We start from the raw sequence: 20,089 nt of genomic DNA on the forward strand, positions 1-20,089 counted from the left end.
TAGCCTTACTGTGTTCCCAGATCTTAAGTTGCTTTTTCATTTTAATATCATTACTATCCCTAACTAATCCCAATTTGTGTAGCCCTGTGTAGCAGCTAACAACCCTGTTAAGCAGTTGCAAATATGAAACAGTTTGACAAAAAGCCACCACCCACAAATTAGGCTGCATAACGAGTGATACAAAATGGGGAATGGGGGAGCATTTGACAGACGACAGACATCGCCGCCATGTTTAGGATATACACTGCTATTGGGGGGAGATCCTTAAATACACAGAAAACTACCAGAGTTACAAAACAGAGCGCAACTTGACCCCTTTGCAGGACGATCCTGGAAGAGTCCCTGTAGCCAGTTAATGTTTATGGCACCCACAACCCGAACGAAAAACATAAACTGAACCTTCCGCGTAAGAAAGGCATTTGGAAATTGCAAGGAAAATGTGGAAAATGAGAACAGCCGACGAGGTCGTCGCAATGATTTCACTAGCAAATTGTATCACCGTTATTAGCTAATCCGTCTGGTCCTTTGTCGCTAATCCGGCGGATTAGCGCGTACATCTTTCGCCTAAAAAAGTGCACAAAAACAGACGGATTTTTGGGAAAACTTGATGGAAATCAATAGTCTGGCTAATCCGGGTCCAAAGTTACCGCAGGTAGCAAAAACACTGCACGAAAAGAGCAACAACAACCCAAACAGACAGCGCTAGTAGCATAAAAATCTCGCGACATTTCGCACACTCCTTTCTGCGGACCGGACGCTAATCCCCGGTCATAAAGTCGTAAAAAAATCGAAGCAACCGGTAGGCTGCAAATTATGTTTGTATACAGACGTGACCAAATGGGACGAAAGGCGTGGCTTTTGGGAGTAGGAGGCGTAGGCGAGATGGGTCGTAAAACGTTCTCGACAATCCTTAAAAACCCAACGAGTTGAAATGGAATTTCAATTATTCGTGCATCATTTTTTTTTTTAAGAAATATTGAAACTATGGATCAGGAAGGCGTGAGCGCGGTTATGTTTTAAGCTTGGCTTAGTCGGATGGATGGATTAGGTGTTTAGCGAAAGTTAATCACTTCCGTTTGGGTTTGGCAAAGGCAACATCCGATATTTAATCATAGTTTGTTTTAATGGCTGATCATGGTTTGAAGTAGTTTTATGATCACAATATTAGGATGTGAAAATAATCATAAAATTAAATTGCTAAGATTCAATGTAGTTACGAAATATAATGTAATAATTGTATGTTACTTTAGCAGCGCGAATTATCTGAAGGATGTCAACTTACCATTCAAAAATTTAAAATTTGGATGCCTTTCCTATAACAGATATTCGTTATTTACAAAATCTGTAATAGTTTCTAGATTTGAAAAATTGTTATTCAATCAAATTATTTTTAAAAACCACTTCCCTTACAATACAAATGTATTGTCGAACCCTTTGGTAGCCTTCACCGCTGTATACACAAAGTAATGTGTTCCAAAGAGCTAAGCCAGAAGAATCCAATTTTTATATAATTATTCAATATCACGTCAATGCTGGGTAAATATTTGTGAAATGTAGATATCGAATAAAGAACGGAGAGCAAACGGAGAATGGAGAAACAAGGCATGGAAAAAAGACCAATATCAACAATACGCATAATAACAACAATAATCAATATTTGATATTTTAACACATTTGACATACACCGTGGAAAGCGAAGGGGAGCGGGGCAGAGCGATTGAATAGACTCCAAAGACTTGAAAACGGCAATCGAAGAGTCAGAGTTCGGGGGAAGACAATGCAAGTGGATTTATTAATGACCGCAATTATTCTTATTATTATTACGAAAAGAAGCTAAAAATCAAAACGGAAAAACACGCGTTGATTTCTTTCGCCAGGGTATTCAGTTACACTCCGAATAGTGAGGTCTTAGAGGGCCCAGGCCCCCCGTTGATCCCGAAAAAAAAACACAATGTGATCCCCATCCAAAGAGCGAAGAGGCGACCTTTTGTTCAAACTATCGAATTCTGTCTTGGAGGCGCAAAATAAACAGCGCATTAATCAATAGAAATTAATACACAACGGCAAATAGTTGTATAATGGCAAATCAAATTTAGTTTTTTCATCTCTTCCCAGCGGGTGTAAACTAACCAACAAAAACGCACACAGAAATGAGCGAAATAATGGTAAAGACACCCAGAGACAAGCTTAATTTGATCAGCAACGGGATAGAAGTTTGATATTAAACGAATACTATCAAAGAAAAAAAAACAGAAAAATTCGTACCCATTATTAGGTGATGATGAAATGATTGTTTTTAAGCTTTATCCGAATGACTCACTCAATCCAGTTGAGAATATTATGTTAATGAACTTATAAATATTCAAATTCGTTATTAATTTCGTTGATAATTTTGATGCATGCTTAGAGCACGACCCTGTATAATCGAAAAGATTATGAAAAATACAGACACAAATTCGAATTTAAATATGATAATCCAATTATTGAGAATAAAATATAATCAGCTGAGAATTTAAATCACATATAGCTTGGGCATATATTTAAAGAAAATTTATAAGGTAACTGTAAAACGTTGTAAACTTGCTCTAAGAAAATGCGTTCTGCTTATAGTTTAAAATGATCTTTTTTGTTTAGGTATAAATATTAGGTATCTTGGTCTGCTTCCAGTCAAAATTCCAGTATAGGCAAAATAGCTGCAAAAACTCCAACTCTACTTATGATTTTTGATATGATTATATTTGGTAGATAATCATCATCTTTAAGGGTATTTTGTTTCAAAACCAATTGCCAGTTTCCAATCTTCCAAGCTGTAAATTTTTTGAATATAATAATAAGCAGGTTTTCAAATTTGGTTTTCTCAAATCATTTTGTTTTTATTCATTTTTAAATGTCTTTGTTTTGTGTTGGCCTTCGTGAACCATTATTCGCTTAGATGATAACTATTACAATACAATTAATAATACAATAATACATTGATGTACGTTCTTTCCACGCATTTGGGGCTACACTGAGACTATAACGAATAGTTGCAGGGATATTTACAAGTTGAGAGGGTTAGACAATTAAAACTATAAGCTACATTTTAGGTAGGTGCTGATGCGAAAAAAAACAACAAGAAGGATGCGCTCGCTCAATGCTTAAAACTAAATAAAATTAATTTACAATTAGGTTTTTCTTTTTTCATTTTCTTTGCGGTGTAGTGAGTGCGCTAAATAAATTATAATTTATAGTTTGTGTATTGGCTAGGAATGTTTTGTGTCTTCTTTCCTTACTCTCTAGATCTGAAGTGCGCGAAGATTGTACTAGAATTAAGCGGAGTGGTTTGGAGGATTGGCTTACTTAGAGCTTTTGAAGATTTAAAACCAGTGGATCACTTTGGGAATGCGTCAACAATTGTACTCTACTCTGTACTCTACCCTAAAACTCGGCTCTAATAGAGCACCGGAACTGGTCGCCTTAGGGCGCTGTCCATGGAACCATCCATGCCATTTGGCGTGATGGTTCCGGGCGAAGATCCCGGCGAGGAGGTAGACGAGGATGGGTAGAGTCCAGCGGCATTGGCGGAGTGTGCGGCGTACAGCGAAGGTGCCGAGATGCCGGAATAAATGCCCGAGTAGAAGCTGCTCAGCGAGGTGGGCGGCAATTGGGGCGGGGCTTGTCCTTGCTGCTGACCCTGATTGTTGACCGCCGCCGCCGCCGCTGCCTGGGATTGATGCAATTTCGATAGAGCCAGTGGGTCAAATCCACCGAAGTACGGCACTGGATAGCCCTGATCCAGATGGTGTGAGGGTGCGAAGTATGGCGGCAGTTGATGGAAGGGATTGTAACCTCCGGCTCCAGCTCCCGGTCCAGCTCCCAACTTCTGTTGACCCATGCCGCCGGCCTGCATCTGCAGTCCACCCTGGGGTCCAGCGGTCAGTGGGTTCTTGGGCTTGCGGCGTGGCCGGTACTTGTAGTCCGGGTGCTCCTTCATGTGCAGAGCCCTCAAGCGCTTGGCCTCATCGATGAATGGTCGTTTCTCCGACTCGGCTAGCAACTTCCACTCAGCACCCAGGCGCTTGGAGATCTCAGAGTTGTGCATCTTGGGGTTATCCTTGGCGATCTGACGACGCTGCAGGCGGGACCAGACCATGAACGCGTTCATTGGGCGCTTGATGTGACCCTCCTGTCCCGGCGATGTGGCCAGGCTGTGCATACCGGCGGACTGATGACCCGAACTGGAGTTAAGACCACTGCCATTGCTGCCCAGGCTGCTCTGGCTACCCAGACTGCCGGCGGATCCGATGGAACTGTTGGGCGACAAGGTCTGTTGTGCGGAGACCGCCTGGTGCATGTGGTGCGGGGTCATGTGACTGGACATGTGGTGACCCATGCCCGAGGATCCGTTTACACCCTGGCCGGCGGGTCCATTGGGCGATCCGCCCATGGCTGCCAGGCTTTGGGAGTAGTGCAGCACACGCTTGATATCCATGTCCATGCCGGGACTCAGCTGGAGCTGACTTTGCTGTGCGTAGTCCTCCAAGCCTTGGGCCTGACCCAAATGGAAACCGTAGTTGGGGTGTGTCGATAAGGTGGCCATTCCAGCTATTTTGAACACTTTGTTTAACTTTCGCTTCTTTCAAGATCAACACTTCACTTTCTAGAACACAATATCTCTGTGGTTCAACTGTGATTTCTCAGATTTTTTCTTTGTCTCTATGTCAATTACTGTCTTGCTTTTGCTTCTGCTTTGCTCTTGCTTTGCTTCTGCTCGGATCGACTGCTTTTTTGTGACTGATTTCAGTAGTGTTTCAGTGCGGCCTACACGACTGCAGCCAAATCCCGTTTCTCTCGGAAGAGAGTTGAGCACGAAGTGCGAGCAACCCTCGCACCATTACCTTTACGTAAGCCATGTATGTGCGAGCGGGACAGAGGCTGGGCTTCTTACCTGGGAGAGAGCTGCGCCGTCGTCGCGCTCTCACTCACACATAGCGCCTTCTCTCTTTCGTTTTGCGGCCCATTGTTCCATTGGCTTTGTTCCATTGGCTCCTTTATATCGGTTATAGTTGTTCGCCCATTGAGGGGTGTGTTCAATAGAGGAGCTCAATAGAGCCAAAAGCCAGGCAGCTCTCGTTCGGCTGTGCTTCGTGTTATTCGATTTAGCGACCCCATTCCTGTGGGGCAGGGGGAGCTAAAAGTACAGAGCGAGAGAGAGAAAGAGAGCAGAGCGAGCGCGGGAGCACATTGATTTTCGCACAGTGGGCACACAATTTCCGTTATTGTTTGCACGACGGCGTTGCACTTCCGCATCTCCTATGCAGCTAGAACGAGAAAGGAAGTGAACACAACTCTCTCCCCGCGTATGTGTGTGCGTGTTTGTTGGGCCAATCACAATGGGTCTTTGGTGTGAATTTTTGTCCATTGTGGGTGTCTGTGTTCTGCTATATACCGTTCTCTATGTGTACTCTGTAGTCGGTACTATGTATGTGTGTGAAAGGACTTTTTAGTTTGTGAAAAGGACATGGAAACACGCTTTCCATTCTCTTGCCCCGCTCTCCATTCTCGTATTCTTTCATTTCGCTCGCCATTCTTCTCCATTCTTTTCCGTTCCCTTTTTGCCACTTCTTCCTGGCCGCTCCAGAAAGGATATTACTGCAATTATTTACTTATTTGGCCATAGAAAGAATCCCACAAAGGAGCCAGTGGAAGTGAGGCAAATCTTCACCCAGATGCATGTAGAACGGTCCTCTGTGCTTTATTATAATAAAGCTGTTTTAGCCAGCTTTTCTTTTTGGTTTCCCAAATAAGCAGTAGCAAAAGAAAAGAAACCTTTTAATGTTGATTGAAAGGACAAAGGCAATCGAATATATCACAATTAAATTTACCGCAAACTAATGTTTTTTCCTCATTTATCCATTCATTCGTAACTAAAAGGGTATCCCAACTAATAATACTGCTTCAATATACAACATTTTGACCCCAAAAGCCGTTGTTTTAATAAAAATGTTTCTTTCAGGAATAAGGTTGCGACATTCTATTATAATTTTAAAAAACTCAATAACCCCAAAAGCAAAACCCTCACATTCTCCCCTTTGAGCATATATCCCACCCTTCTCTTTTCCTTTCTCCTGCTCATGCACGCACACCGATGCACCAAAGCTTAGTGCAATTTCCAATTGCATTTACAAAGCTCTTATACCTGGCCCATAGCGTAAGAGCATAAAAAGCTTTCAGCGTTCGCAACGTTTCCTTTGTGTCTGCTTTCCCCAAAAAAGGAAGAAAGGACAGCGAAGAACGGCAACAACAACGAATCTCAAATAATAATGAAAGCAAAAACTGTTGTACGTTGTGTAATGGAAAAAGTTTTGTCCGCGTCACATTTTTCTTGCCGAGTTTTCAGCATTTCACTTAGCAGACGAGGACACTAAGTGAGTGATAATAGCACACAGTGTAAGATGAATGGAGGATCCTGTTTCCTAAAATCGCTCCACCCAAATGCGGTATAAATAATTGTTACATTTGTGATACAATTTATGATGATTTCGTTATTTTATCTAACTTAATACAGGGACAAGCAAAACATTCTTTTAGAATCCAGTTCAAATAATTGCAAATTTTATAGCAAATCAGGAAATACAATTTAAAGTTTAATAAATATACTCTTAATCTGCTTCTCTACCCAATTTAATTAATAAATAAGCTAGCTTTTCTTTATGAACTATCTTCAGATGATGCATTTTAAATTTAAATTTTTAAAATACTGACTATAAAATTGCCTTTAGAATCCTGTTCAAATTAGTGGAAGTTGGAGACTATTTCATGATAAACCTCTTATACTCGTAGTTGGATAAATATTCTCTAAATGTGTTTTCTTCCTAATTTAATAATTACTAAAGCTAATAAAAGGTTTTCTTTCTTTTTATAATGCAAATATCTAATAAAAATCTATCAGTATGAATACAGTGTCACAGTGCAGTTGAAAATGAAATAAATGTAAATTTAATTTGATCGCATAATGGCTGGTGAGAGATGAGTCAAGTTGTGCCGTGATTACTATTATTCCAATACAATATTAACCATTATCCTGTCGCCAGAAATCACCCTCACCGCTTAACCCATTCGAAATTCACCAATTCTCCGCGGTGAAAGAGAAAGACTCGCGTTTTATTGTTTGTTCCTGCATTGTTGTTGTTTTCGACTGTTGATTGTTGTTGTTTTCATTCAATTGTCATTTGGGGAGCTGGTTTCATTTTTATTTTTTTGTATTCCGCAAATATAATTTTTGTCATTCATTCTTTTTTAATTAAATTCAGGAACAATCGCGCAAATGTGAGACTTGACAATGTCCAGAATGGATTCAATGATAATGGCAAAAATAAAACGAATATAAAAGGCAAATGAGGTTACATTCCCAGTATTGTTCAGTTGATTGAATCGTTCAATTATTGATATGGCATATATTTCGTATACATTATAGTATAATTTTTGCAAGATATATATTATTTTTTCCCCTCATTTTGAGTTATATAATTCAGTTTGCCTCGCATCTGGCGTCGGTAGTTGGAAAATGAATCGTTTTGACTGAATTTTCTCACGTTTTCAGATTGGCCTTTGTTCCTTTTTGCATTTCCATTTTCCACCCACTAGAGTTCTTCTTTGATTTTCCCTGCTTCCTGGCGTACGTGTCCATTTGATCGCCTCACAGATTTTGGCGCTTTTCACATGTCATTCCAGTTAAGAGCATTTTTGGCATGCTCACGAATTTCCCTTTCTCTGCTTTGAATTTCTGGTGCCTTCTTCGCTTCGCTTTGATTTGGAAAAATGAAAAATTATAGCGCATTTATCGTTTGATGTTCATAGAATGTGGAAAGTTGGGGGATGGCAGGTCCAGCTAGGGATAATAAAATCATTTTCGTGGAAAAACTTGCATAAAATGAAAAGAAATCTATAAAATGCGAACAAACCGTAATGATATTATTATGGCACTTTAGATATCGTGTTAAATAAAATTTACTTACAGAAATGATTTTATAACATTTTCTTACAAGGTTCTTATAAAATCTCATCATATCCGCTTTTCATGTTCGGGCGTGATTATGCGACAAGAAATGGCCAAATTGTCTCAGGAATTTCTCCTCTCCGCTCATCCCAAGCTCAGACCATTAGGGAAACAAAACGAGCCATTCTTCCAAGGATACTCTAAGGAAGAACTCTATAGAAATGGAAGGACGCCCACATGTGCTGTCGACTTCCGTTTCGGCTTCACCTGATGCAAACCGGTTCCACTTCTGTCATGGATGTTGCACAATTCCTGCAACTTTTGTATCCGTTTTGAGCATCCTTTGTTTTGCCCCGTTTCTGGGGAACTGGAGGAAAACAGTCTAGCTGTTTGTATAGAAAACTATTTCCGGGGTCAGTTATTGTCATCAGTATTGTTGTCAAATCGCTGATAATATTTCGCATTATCATCCCAGGAAAAAACAATCAAGTCACTTTTTTTCCGAACAACTTGCGGTGTTTGCTAAAAGGATAATTGGTGTGAAAAACATGTGTAAGCCCGCATCGAGCTGTTCTGTTCAGCCCTGGTTGAATGTGGGAAAATGCGATGCAAATCCAATTGTCGGAGCTGTCAGAGCGTAGGTCTTCGATGGCCACTCATAATCCTTGCTCGATTAGAGTTCATTACGCTGCCAGGTCCTAGATGTCATAACAGATTAACCGAGAAACCTTAACACATCTCCCCCACCACCTCCTCCGTCCGCATTGTTCCTAACCCTTCCTCGCCGACTCCATCATCCAGCCACTTGGACTAAACGATGTTAATTTCTTAAACGAAGTTCGAGTGGCGGTCCGGTGCGGTTAACTTACGACTTGGGCCTGGGATCTCGTCTTGAGGCCTTTTTTACTCGTTTGTAATCGAAACGAGCCACTTAAGGAACCGCCGCGATCCTTGAGTCAAATTTCTTTATGCCTCGTTTTCATATTTCATTTCATTTCTATTCTTTTTGCATATTTTTCTCCTTGCGAATTTAGGGGTTGACTTCTAGGGGAGTGGTAGTAAAGTATTTGAAGAGCTTGAATACACTGCGATGGCAAAGTAAGCTTTATTAAGGCTGGTACGAATCTTACTGAAGATTGGTTTTTCTTAATGAAGGATTAGATATCTTTGTATTTAAAAGTGGCACAACGATTTTATAAGTTATCTTTTTATTCGAGCCAGATCTTTGATCCAAAGGATTTGGTCAGCTCTTTAATAGACTTTGATTCCAATCTACAGCCCCTTTCTTTCAGTGTGTGCCTAATTTTTGTTGTCGCTCCTCTCCGAGCAAATCGTCGCCGTCAAAGTGCCCACTCGATGCGACTTTCGTTTGAAGTGGGTTCCGAGGCTCGGAACAGGCGGACGGAGTGGAGTACACAGGATTCCGGAACAGAGTGGAGAAGAGGTGAGTTTCCTTCCTGACCGACGTGCCGAATCCCACGGTGTGTGTTTACGACCAACAAGCACAGTTGGAACGGATTCCTCAGTCCAATGTACAGCCTTCCATCGATTAGCTGCCGAAAAACCCCGAAATTTTGTGTCCAAATCTTGCGGTTTGATTTTGTAGCCCGAGGGCCAAACAACACCATCGGTTTAATGGGCGGATGGGCGTGTCGCTGTGAAAACCGCTGCCAAATGAGGTCCACTCCACCTGACGGGCGGCTGTCAGTTGCAGTTTTCCAACCCCCCAGGACTCAAATCGTTTTGACAGCCTGCAATCTTCTGCATTGATGTCAAACGCCTCCTCAGGTTTAGAGCGGATTTATGACTTCATTAGCAGCCACAGTTCTAAATATTAAAATCTATTTTAAAAACATTCATCCTACTTGTATGGAAAGTAATCGTTCTCCTGATGAGATTTAATTTACTTGATTTTTGTATTATTGTAAAGTGAATACTCCTTTATAATAACAACGAAAAATATTCTTAATATTATTCTATTTATTTTATTAATTATATTTTTAATTAAGGGGATTTAATTAAAACAGCAGTCGTTCGTTTTTTTTTCATTTTCCATTTCAATTATCCTTTGGTGTTTGCCAGAGCTTTACTTTGATTTATATTCCTGTGGCTTCGTCGATTAATTAATTTCAGTCATTTGGCAAATGGTTTCGTCAAAGTCAAAGGGTTTGATTGAGCGCGTTTAATGCTGGCAGAGATCAAAGCGGTCTTTAAGCAATTGAAAGACACCTTTTGGCACCACCGCCCCCTTTCCGCCTGTTTACTTGTGTGTTTTCCTATTTATTTTCTTTGGCTGAATGCAACATTTTCACTCAAGTGATTTGATTTGGCGAATTGAATTTGCGCTCCAAGTGTGTATGCATATCTAGACCAAGGCACATCCTCCCCAACCATCCCAGAACCGGAGCCATTCAATCTCCCCGTCAATCAGTCAGTCAGTCATTCAGACTTGGCGGCGTCGCCATCGACGTTTTTGTGGCTGTTGTTGTGGATTGTTTGCTTAGCGTCCTCCCGCGAGACTCAAGTGGCAAAACATTATTTTGTTCAGGAAATTCAATTAAAACTTTGCGGTTTTTTGTTGTTAGAATTTGTTTTTATTTTCGCTTCCCTTCGATTCTCAAGTGGTTTTCAATCAAATCGAGGCGCATTATTCAAACGACGCAGAAGTCGTGAGGTGGGAGACAAGAGTCCGATCGATAAATTGAAGGTGTGCTTAGGAACCGTGTTAATTTTCAATTAGAAATATGTTTTTAGTAAACAAAAATATTTAGTAATTGTACTCTTAAAATAAAATTTTTCTTTTAATTTGTTCAGTACATTATTTATTTTTTATCACAACTAAAAATTTCTATAGTTTCCGATTTCTTAAAAAGTCCCTTTAACGATCTGTTTACCACTGATTTATGGCCATTCTAAGCTCATCGAAACCAACCCCGTTTCTATCTATTCGAGCCCATAAAAGTTCCGCTTTATGAGTTGGCAAACAGAGGAGATTCGCGGCAAGTGGCGGCCATTTGAATTAAGCCAACGACTTTTATGGGAATCGTCTGGGCCAATAAAGATGGAGTCCAAATGGGGGAGGTCGATTTGTCAGGGGGATAGGGTATACATCCGTCTATCGATTTGCACATCATGATAACGATTACGTAATTGCAATTGTAGCAGCAACACAAAGACCAAAAAGAAAAGATGAAGGTTGAGCACTGAAGACTGAAAAGAAAAGATACTGATACGGTTACAAAGGCCTGACACCTTGCATTGTTGTCCTTGTGAAGAGGTATATCAGAGATTGACATCAATGGGATCGTTTGCCGAATAATGCGTGGGATCGCATCGTTCTGGGATCGTATCGGGTCGGAACCTTTGGGATCCGCGCTCCTTCGCAGCACCGGAAGCGTTTAGCAGTCGTCTTTGTTCGGAATTGCGAACAAAGGACATTGGAGCGGGGTTTGCGTTCCATCTGAAAGTGTTAAAGAGCAGGGATCACTCACAATCGGAGCTCTCTATCGGGGCCGCAGCTTGACTTTAATTGAGTTTGAATAGAGCAATTTAGTTCCCGCTGCGATCGGGACGTCATAACCGATTCGGCGTTCCAGTGCGAACGTTGCAAAATTTCTCAGACCGCGTCCCGCTGGAAAAAACTGTTTGCATTTGCTGTGGCGCTAATGATATGGTGTCTAAACCCCTTACGGTCACAACAATAGGGGTAAGCTTAACCCCTCACCCTGTCCCCACAAACAGCGTCCGCCTCTTTTGGGCTAACAATTACCATCTGAATGTGTCACAGTGTGGCCAGAAAGTATGTTCCCAGCTTTGGCGATTGGCTTTGCCATTGTGTCCTGGCCGTGTAATTACACACCTTTTGATCCGGGAGTCTGGCTCTGAGTTTTAGGTGTCGAGTTCGTTGCGTAATCATATGTTTTGGGTTCGGCAACGCTGGCAGCTGTGAATAGTGTGGACACGCCCACCGGCCAAATCAACGCCCACTTCCCTCAACGGCTGAATGTAAATATATTTTTCTTGGGCTTCTGCTAAAAAATTGAATAAATTTTTTATCCCTCACACATATATAATGAATGGGAGTTTGATTAGAATTCCATATATACTCATTAGTCACCTTTTTACAGACAAAGGCACATAAGTAAATACATATGTTTGTCAAATCCTTCTAAGAAGAATAATTACAACAAAATTTACAAATCATGTTTGTACTTTTTTCGGTTCATTGCGAACTAATTAAAAAATAAAATGTTAGCTACTTGCGGAAGCAGACCATAAATTAAATACAGATTATTTCAACAACACCCAAATAATTTATTTAGATACAGAAAACAAAGGTACACCTTAGATATGGATCTTCTTTGTCCTCTCGACTTGTGAATTTTCCAGTCATAAAAAAGGCTGGCAAAGCTGTTTAATTACGCCCCTCGGCACATTGTAAAACAATAACAATAAAAGCGCTTGAAGGTAATGGGCCAACGAAAATACAAAAATGGTATTGCGAACGGACAGTTTTTCACCTTCTAGGTGTTCCCGGAAAATCGGGCTGGTTTATGATCCTTAAGCAACATCGTTTATAGCGCAATTTCGGTGAGGGGCGTTTGCCAAATGACTTTTAAATGCCGTCTGTGATTTGGCCCTAACTATCGTAATTGTTTCGCTGGGCAAGTTCTTGTACCAAAAATTGTAAAAAAGAAAGCAAAGAATTATAGCCGACTCAGGTTGAATCCTTTTGGGATTTGGCATTGGAAGTGGAGAAATGGTTAAACAAGCATTCAAATAAGAATTATGGACCATTCCCAGGTGAACTGCCACTAGAACTCAAAAGAAAATTCGATTTTCCTCCGACTCTTTTTCCCCTCACCTTTGACTGCCTTTTTCTTGGCTGAACATTTCCTTACCTTCTTTTTTTTCGATACTCAAGAGTTTGTTTAAAGTAAATTATTTATGCAAATCAAAGTGCAAAAGAAAGAAAAGTTTGCCATTTATTTTGCCGTTTGGGGTGTTGAGTGTGAGGGTTGTCAAGGGTTGAGGGTTTGACCTTTGTTAGCTCTGTTTGCAATTCAGCTTTGCTCTTTGATTTAAAACTGTCAACGCACACGAGAGCCGGAAAAATGTGCTAGTCGTTGAGTTATGGTAAAAAACCCACCCACCCACATGCAAATGCAAAAGCAAATTTACCTATGACCCTTTGTCGAACATTTTTCTTCGTTCCCCTTCTTTTTCGGTGTGAACTTCATAAGCACATTGATTTTATTAAATTGTTATTTTGAGTGAATTTGGTTTCGATATTTGTTTGTTTGGGCCAACTGTCATTCGCACGCATCGACACTTGTGCCACAGATTTTTCGACGCCCGCCTAAATAAATCGTCGATTATGTAATGGCTGTGGACAACATGGATTTAAAGTGTTTTGTATATTTCTCTTTCTAGATTTTCTCTATAATATGTTATATAAATGAAGGAAGAAAGGGAAACAATAATTATTTTAAAATCCATATTCTTATTCTTACTTATCAGTTAAAAAACGGCTTTTAACTTGAATTGTGAAGCGCAATGTAGTCTAAATTTATTGCCCAAAAAGAACACATACATATTAACATGGCCCAATAAAACTTGAACTAAGTAAGTGACTCTGGTTTGTCCAAATGGATCTTCAAAAGTTGTTGTTATCGGAACTTTCCGATTTGGGGGCGGTGCCGAAGAACTTCTCGTACTCCTGTTGACGTCGAAGGGCGCGAGCCTCGCGCTCCATTTGCCGCTTCTTGGCGAACCGCTGATGGATGCGCTTCATCTCCTGCACCTCCTTCATCTCCTCCTTTTCCTCCTCCTGAAAATAGGTATATAATAACCTGATTTGAAGATAAATTATTCTGCACCTACAGTCATATTCAACCGGAGGACCAGTGCCCTTCTGCCATCCGACATCGACTGACTGTACTGCATAAAGTTCTTCAACCGCTCGGCGGGAGGAACACTCCGCTCCACGACGAGGACGATCCTGGCCCATTGGCGCTGCCACTCGTTTCGGATCTCGGCGATCTTCTGATACGTATTACCCATCATGGCGATCAACATGTTCACCAGCAGAACACTCACGATCACCATGAACAGAAAGAAGAGGATCTTCGCCTCGTATTCGTGCTGCGTGGACACCATCGCTCCATAGTAGTCACCAAAATTCGTTAGCGACATCAGGAACATGGCCACTATAGATTCCATGGGTGAGGGCATTGGGTTGGATTCCGCGTCCTGATCCTCTGGCGAAGATGGGTTGTCGAAGGTCAGAAAAATTATGTAAAATGCCTGGTGGTAAGAAGAGGGGTCACAATGAGAAATCCAGTTTTAGTAAAATGAAATTGTAACAATACCTGAGAGAAACCCATCACGAACACCAAGTAGATGGAGACGAATCGGAGTAGATCTCCCATGACCATGCGGTATATCATCACTACGAAGGGACCGACTGTTTTGAAGCCGCTAAAAAAATTATAAAAATAATTAAAATATTATATTATATTATATTAATCTATCTTACCGACAAAAGAATAGAAAATAGGGAGCAGTGGTTAGCATTATCACAACGGTGACGTGATCATCTATTTCGGTGAGACAGGAAACCCTCAACCAGGGTATGGTCATCATCAAAGCACACGAAAACAGAAACATAACTCGCGAAGGTGCCGTCATCTAAGGATCAGATTTTAATAAGATATGATATTTCAGTATTTAAATTTACTTGCCAAGTTTTCAATAAACATTTTAAGGCCCAGGAATCGAGCCTCTCGCAAGGCGACCAGCAGATACAGTATAGCTCCTACAAAATTCAACAGTTCTGCCATGATACGAAGTTTGGCCAAGTCGGATTCGAGATTCATCAAAGGACACTGAGCGTAACTTTCCCACCAGGCGGGCAAAACCTCAACCTCCGATGGATCGTAGTACTCAGTAAAATTAAGCCAAAATGTTTCTGAAAAAGAAAGTTCAGTTCGATATATTATTTATATTTAATATAAAGACTGCACTTAACTGTATTCGGTAGTCATTGTAGCCCGCTTGCTGTGCGGATGGTACGAATCGGAATCATTTCGCCTGTACAGATCATTTTTAGCCGTAGTGCTATTGGCGCCATCCTCGTCTTCGTCCTTGGCATCCGGACCTGGACGCAGGATGAAACTGAACAGCGAGATGAGAAAGTAGAGGGCGAACATGTAAAACTGCTTGTAGAAACGCGATTTGCAGAACGTGTCCCATTTGGTCTTCAGCAGATCTATGACCACTCCATCTAGCAGCTCCAAGTGCTCCAGCTTATCGCCAAACACCACAAAGTTCAGCACGGAGTCCTTGTTGATATTGCCGGTTTCCTCATTTATAGTGTCTATCATCAAAAGCGGATATGCGGCACATGTGATGCTACCCAATTGCCAATAGATCTCCCGTTCGATGCTCATCACGTGGAAGAACATCTCAACTCTGCCCAACTTGGCGGCCAAAGTAAGGGGCGTGAGATTTTGAATGTTTTTTATGTGAATGTTTGTTCCAACCTAAAGAAATTACCATTTAGAATTAGTAACAACTATTCCAAGTAAGAAATTATTTTACCTCGTAGCCAACATCAAACATTTCGATCTTTTCGTAAATGACCAGCATGTGGAGAACGGTGTTTCCGTTGGTATCCTGGAAGTCGGGATCGGCACCTCTGGCCAAAACTAAGCGGAAGCACTCCTCCTGCGACAGGCAAGCGGCAAAACTCAATGGGTATTCTCCCCAGTAAACATAGCCATCGTAGTTGGTCATGGGGCAAAGTGCCACATACTCGTGATCCGGCGAATCCGTGCGAGAAAACTTAGTATCCTCCGCTGACATAAAGGCTCCACAGCAGCTAAATGTTTTTAAAGTTGTGTATCGTAAATGTTTTAAATTTGTTCTTTTGTTTTCTTACCGCTCTTGAACATCTGCGTTGGCATCCAGCAGATACTTCACCATTGCCGGATCTTCGTTGACGATGGCTATGTGCAGGACACTCTCTCCATAGTACTCGTCGCTCATGTATATGTCCAGGATGAGTTTCGGGTAGAATTTTAGCAATCTTTTGGCGAGATCAGCGTGCAAGGAAGATGCATTAAGCAGGCACAAATGGAGAATGGTTTCGCCCACAGCGCCACGCATCTGAAAAAGATCAATAATAAATATATATACCAAAAAAAACTGCACTCCACTCCACTCACATTAAGATCCCAGCAGACGAATCGATAGGCCGTAGGATTGGAGATATACTCGGCCTCCGAAACCTCGGGGCAGTAGTCATGGATGTTGAAGTCGTCGTCTGGATTCTCGAGGGCTCGGATCTCGGGCAATTGGCGAGTGCGGGGGCGATCCCGATTGCGCAGCAGTACGAGCTTCGAGATAGGGAAGTACCGTCCAGCGCCCTTGTTGTACAGAAAGGGCTCCACCTTGGTCTTGATGGCGTGATCGATCTCAGCAAACTGTTTGGTTTGACAGGCTCTTTTCATCATGTCCACCAGGAGTCCACCGCCCTTGAGATTCACGAACTTGTATAGAGCCTGGGTGGAGACTCCGGCTTGCTTCTTCACCCCGCTGGTAACGTTGCTCTCCGTATTCCCCATTATCCGATCCCGAATTCACTTTCCCCCTGGGTTTTTTATAATTTCTAAACGCTTTTGAACCGCGACATTGCTGAAGGAACTGTCTGCTCTTGGAATTTTCTATTTGTTATGGCGAGGTCCTTGTCCATTGGTGGCTATTGATAAAACATTTCCTTGCACGTCCGTTGCCAATGCAACAGCTGAACTTGAGCTCCTTTGCTTTGTTTACGCTGTGTTGCTACGACATCGTGTACCTGTTGCACCTGTTCAACAAGTCTCATTGGCCTCTTCTATGGTTTTGGTTTGCTTATCATGAATCTATCAACGAAATGTAGGTGAGTGGTGTATTACTTGTTATCTGGTTTCTTTACATGTATAATTGAGTCGTGCATGTCCTCGATGTCGAGTTTTAGCCGTGACAATAGTTTCTACATTTTACATATATTTATCTACATAAATGTTCTACATCTTTTTACAAGGCAGTCACACCAGTAAGAAGGCAATCGGTGATATTATTAAAAAAAAGTTTAAGTGTATACAAAACTGCAAATATAAATTCCAAAGCTAAACTATCAATATCAATTATAAGCAATCTAAATATTTCATTGAAATTCTACAGTCCGGATCTGACAGTTCACAAATAAACTAAAAAAAAATAATCCCAATGACTTCGTAGCGACGGCGACGGCTATATATTGTGCAAACCTAAAGTGGACTTTAAACTTATTATAGGGTGAGCCCGCTTGTAATCAAGACATAAAATATTAAAGGTTTGATATCTCCCTAAATAGTGCATCTGAATAATTGAGAAAGCAAACCAAAGTTACCTATCGAATAATAATCGATTAAAGAATGACGGCTAAAGAATTAGTCGCTTAGTGTTTCGATAGGTTTTAGCGAGGACTAAGCCCGATAACGGCTTTTGCTTTGTGTCTACGATTGTCCAATCAGACAGATTGAATTAAACTGTTATGTATTTCCTAAAGTAAGTACTTTACTAGGTAGATATATAAATATAGTTCTAGAACAACTTTGAAAATTATACACGCACAAAATAAAAAATTGGATAGAGCAAAAAAGCGTTTTGTGTTTCAGAAACCCGCTACTCTGTTAAGAAGTTCAAAATATCAGAGAGTTAACATTGTGAAGAGTGACCATGTTTGTAGCAGCGAAAGATTCTGCAGGTAAGCAAACCAACGAAATCCCGTATATTTCGGCTGTGCGCGACTGGCCACACTGTGCCATATATAAGCCGATGCAAACCGGAAACAACGCGATTTCGGTCGTCGAATTTAGTTGGAAGCGGGCGCATCGTCGGTCTGGCATATATCGAAACTGCAGTTGCATTATTTTAACATTTTTACTCGTAACCAATAAAGAAGCGTATGTTGTTGCTGCGCGCGTGAAGTCGAATTGTATAGAAGTATCGGAAAACGACATTATAAAAAACCATAAAGAATACATAAGTGCACTTTGGCGTTTTATTACTTTTACATATTTTCGGTAGCGCGCGCGCGGTGAAATTTCCCACGTAAAACCACAAAATCACAACTCTCAAAAAATAAGTTGAAGACGTTGCCAACGTTACGCACGCGTACAAATACCATTTACCAATAAAAAATACAGCTATAAGTGCTTTGATATGCGAAGAATGCTGATTTAAGTGAAAGTATAAGAAAATCGAATAAAACACAATAAACAAAGCCGATTTTAGGCAATATAAGGCTCAACTACCTGTTCTGCAACAAATACATAAACAGCAACAACAACAACACCGAGATCTAACTGTTGCGCTTCGCCGGCTATCTTCGTCTCTCTCTCTCTCCTTAGACTGCGCGCGAGTGTGTGTGTGCTCCTGTATTTTCACCGTTCAATTGTTGTTGTGGCTTTTCGCCAAGTGCAAATAATTCGTTTTTGTTTTGTTTTTAACCAAATTCATGTTCAGCTAACGGTTAAAGCCACTCGTCTGCTCCAATTGGATACGCAAATATATTATTTCAACAGGTGCGTTGCCCGAACTAACTGTGTGCAAAACGGTTCCCAATTAGCAAATGTTTAAGCTGTACTGTTATACTGTTTCTTCAAAAGAAGAAGAGGAAAAAACGAGATAACTGAATAGATAAGGAGATCTAATTGGGCAATAATAACTACTTTTGGGTGCAAAATATTAAGTTCTATAGTACAAATCTCTGGGAAAGATAATATCCCAAATGATCTCATCTCATCTAATCTGATCTTTAGTTTATACTAAATGGGTATTCTCTGAAGTCAATAAACCAGTCAGAGTTATAAATATTTCGCGATAAAAAGATAGTTGCCTTACAGTTAAAGTGTGCAACTACTTAAAAAATGTACCTGGTCATATTAACGTAGCCTATTAGCTTGCTATGTTTAAATTAGGTTAGAAAAACATAAATAATAACAAGCTTTATAAGCATATTTTTAAAATTTATTTTTTTTTTTCAATTGTTAAAGAAAGTAATTAAGTTTGTTATTTAACGCATTATTATTAATTGCGTGACTAGTGTGCCTGTCAAATGACGCACTTAATTGCTTCCCATCCTTTATTATTTATTTATTTTTGTGTAATCACGCATACTCAATAATATTGAGTCATTTGAAACAGCTTAGAAAACGACACTTTGATATCGTCATTCTGTTGTTTTGGGCCAATTAAGTAAGCGACTTTTACTCATTTATTTATTTGGTGAGTTCGCTTGTGGCGGTGTGACAGTTATAACATTTCCACGAATGCGAAAATTCGCAATTGTTTTTATTTAGTTGTTGATTTTCGCATTCCCCTTGTGTAGCGCCTGCAATTCTCCCTACGTTTTTTGTTTTTGTTGTGGGTGTGAGCCAGGTTTTCGTGCCAGGCAGAGACATCGTTGACTTTTTGTTTGGCTTACTTGCTATTTTAGCTTTTGTTTCTCCCCCGCCCGCTTGTTTTTTACTCATCTTTTGTGGTTTTAGGAGTTCAAGGAAGTTGTGCCACGGATTAATTCATTAAAGTACCGGTGCATTGTCAACTATTTCCGGACCACCTGCCTTATCGTTGTCCTTATCCCGCAGGATGCATCCCTACAAGTGGCTCATCTTGCACTCGAGTATCTTCTGAGTTTTCCCCAACGTAATCCGAGATCCACTTGGCCGAAGATGGAAAATCTGCAGGGGCAGCTGCTTCCTCTGTGGATTGCATCATGCTGCAAAGCGTAATTTGATATTTTTTTTTTAGTTTGTAAGTGCGTCCATTTCCTCTAAGTTCATTTTGGCCTCTGTTTAACATGGTTTAGAGGTTCTCGTTTCACATTTGCACTTTGCAAAGTCTGCCAAAAAATAAAAACAATACTGGGCAACAAACAAAAGAGAGAAACAAGAAAGAAAAACATTTTGCTGGTGGCTTGGAATATTTCGCCTTGGCACAGTTATGCGGCTTTGGTCAAGCTTTTTTTGAACATTTCTGTTTTTAATTTTCAACGGGCGTCTAAAAAACATATCATACAATTTA

The 20,089-nt window shown here is 40.7% G+C and overlaps 3 protein-coding genes across 11 annotated transcripts in view; 1 reads left to right on the top strand and 2 right to left on the bottom strand.

Moving 5' to 3' along the window:
- Nucleotides 1-2,847: 2,847 nt before the first annotated feature.
- Nucleotides 2,848-4,774, bottom strand: LOC6605649 (SOX domain-containing protein dichaete). The gene has a single exon (XM_002030431.2). It carries the CDS (start codon nucleotides 4,577-4,579, stop codon nucleotides 3,431-3,433), a length of 1,149 nt encoding a protein of 382 aa, XP_002030467.1. The 5' UTR covers nucleotides 4,580-4,774; the 3' UTR covers nucleotides 2,848-3,430.
- An 8,860-nt stretch (nucleotides 4,775-13,634) lies between these two features.
- Nucleotides 13,635-16,605, bottom strand: LOC6605650 (transient receptor potential cation channel subfamily V member 5). Its single transcript, XM_002030432.1, has 9 exons — nucleotides 16,207-16,605; nucleotides 15,921-16,147; nucleotides 15,581-15,860; nucleotides 15,009-15,522; nucleotides 14,722-14,948; nucleotides 14,517-14,668; nucleotides 14,350-14,458; nucleotides 13,862-14,284; nucleotides 13,635-13,808 (listed from the first exon to the last, which is right to left on the bottom strand). The coding sequence occupies exons 1-9, from the start codon at nucleotides 16,603-16,605 to the stop codon at nucleotides 13,635-13,637; spliced, it is 2,505 nt and encodes an 834-aa protein (XP_002030468.1).
- Nucleotides 16,606-17,864: 1,259 nt separating this feature from the next.
- The window catches only part of LOC6605654 (rab11 family-interacting protein 3), a 41,359-nt gene continuing 39,134 nt past the window's right edge, over nucleotides 17,865-20,089 (top strand). For 5 of the 9 annotated variants that reach the window (XM_032720005.1, XM_032720008.1, XM_032720009.1 and 2 more), the window contains exon 1: nucleotides 17,866-18,588. The gene's annotated coding sequence lies outside the window, so the exon portion shown is untranslated. Of the gene's footprint in view, nucleotides 18,589-20,089 lie in introns of all 9 variants that reach the window. The other 4 variants (XM_032719999.1, XM_032720003.1, XM_032720004.1 and 1 more) reach the window with 1 other exon arrangement.

Source organism: Drosophila sechellia, chromosome 3L (assembly GCF_004382195.2).
Source record: "Drosophila sechellia strain sech25 chromosome 3L, ASM438219v1, whole genome shotgun sequence".
NCBI lineage: Eukaryota > Metazoa > Arthropoda > Insecta > Diptera > Drosophilidae > Drosophila > Drosophila sechellia.

Bases quoted from the DNA above. Each gene is read 5' to 3' on its own strand.
- LOC6605649 (XM_002030431.2), bottom strand. From the start codon at position 4,579: ATGGCCACCTTATCGACACACCCCAACTACGGTTTCCATTTGGGTCAG.
- LOC6605650 (XM_002030432.1), bottom strand. From the start codon at position 16,605: ATGGGGAATACGGAGAGCAACGTTACCAGCGGGGTGAAGAAGCAAGCC. The intron at 15,861-15,920 runs GTAAGAAAACAA...AAAAACATTTAG, and splicing joins AACGCAGATGTTCAAGAGCG to CTGCTGTGGAGCCTTTATGT. The intron at 14,949-15,008 runs GTTAAGTGCAGT...TTTCTTTTTCAG, and splicing joins TACAATGACTACCGAATACA to AAACATTTTGGCTTAATTTT.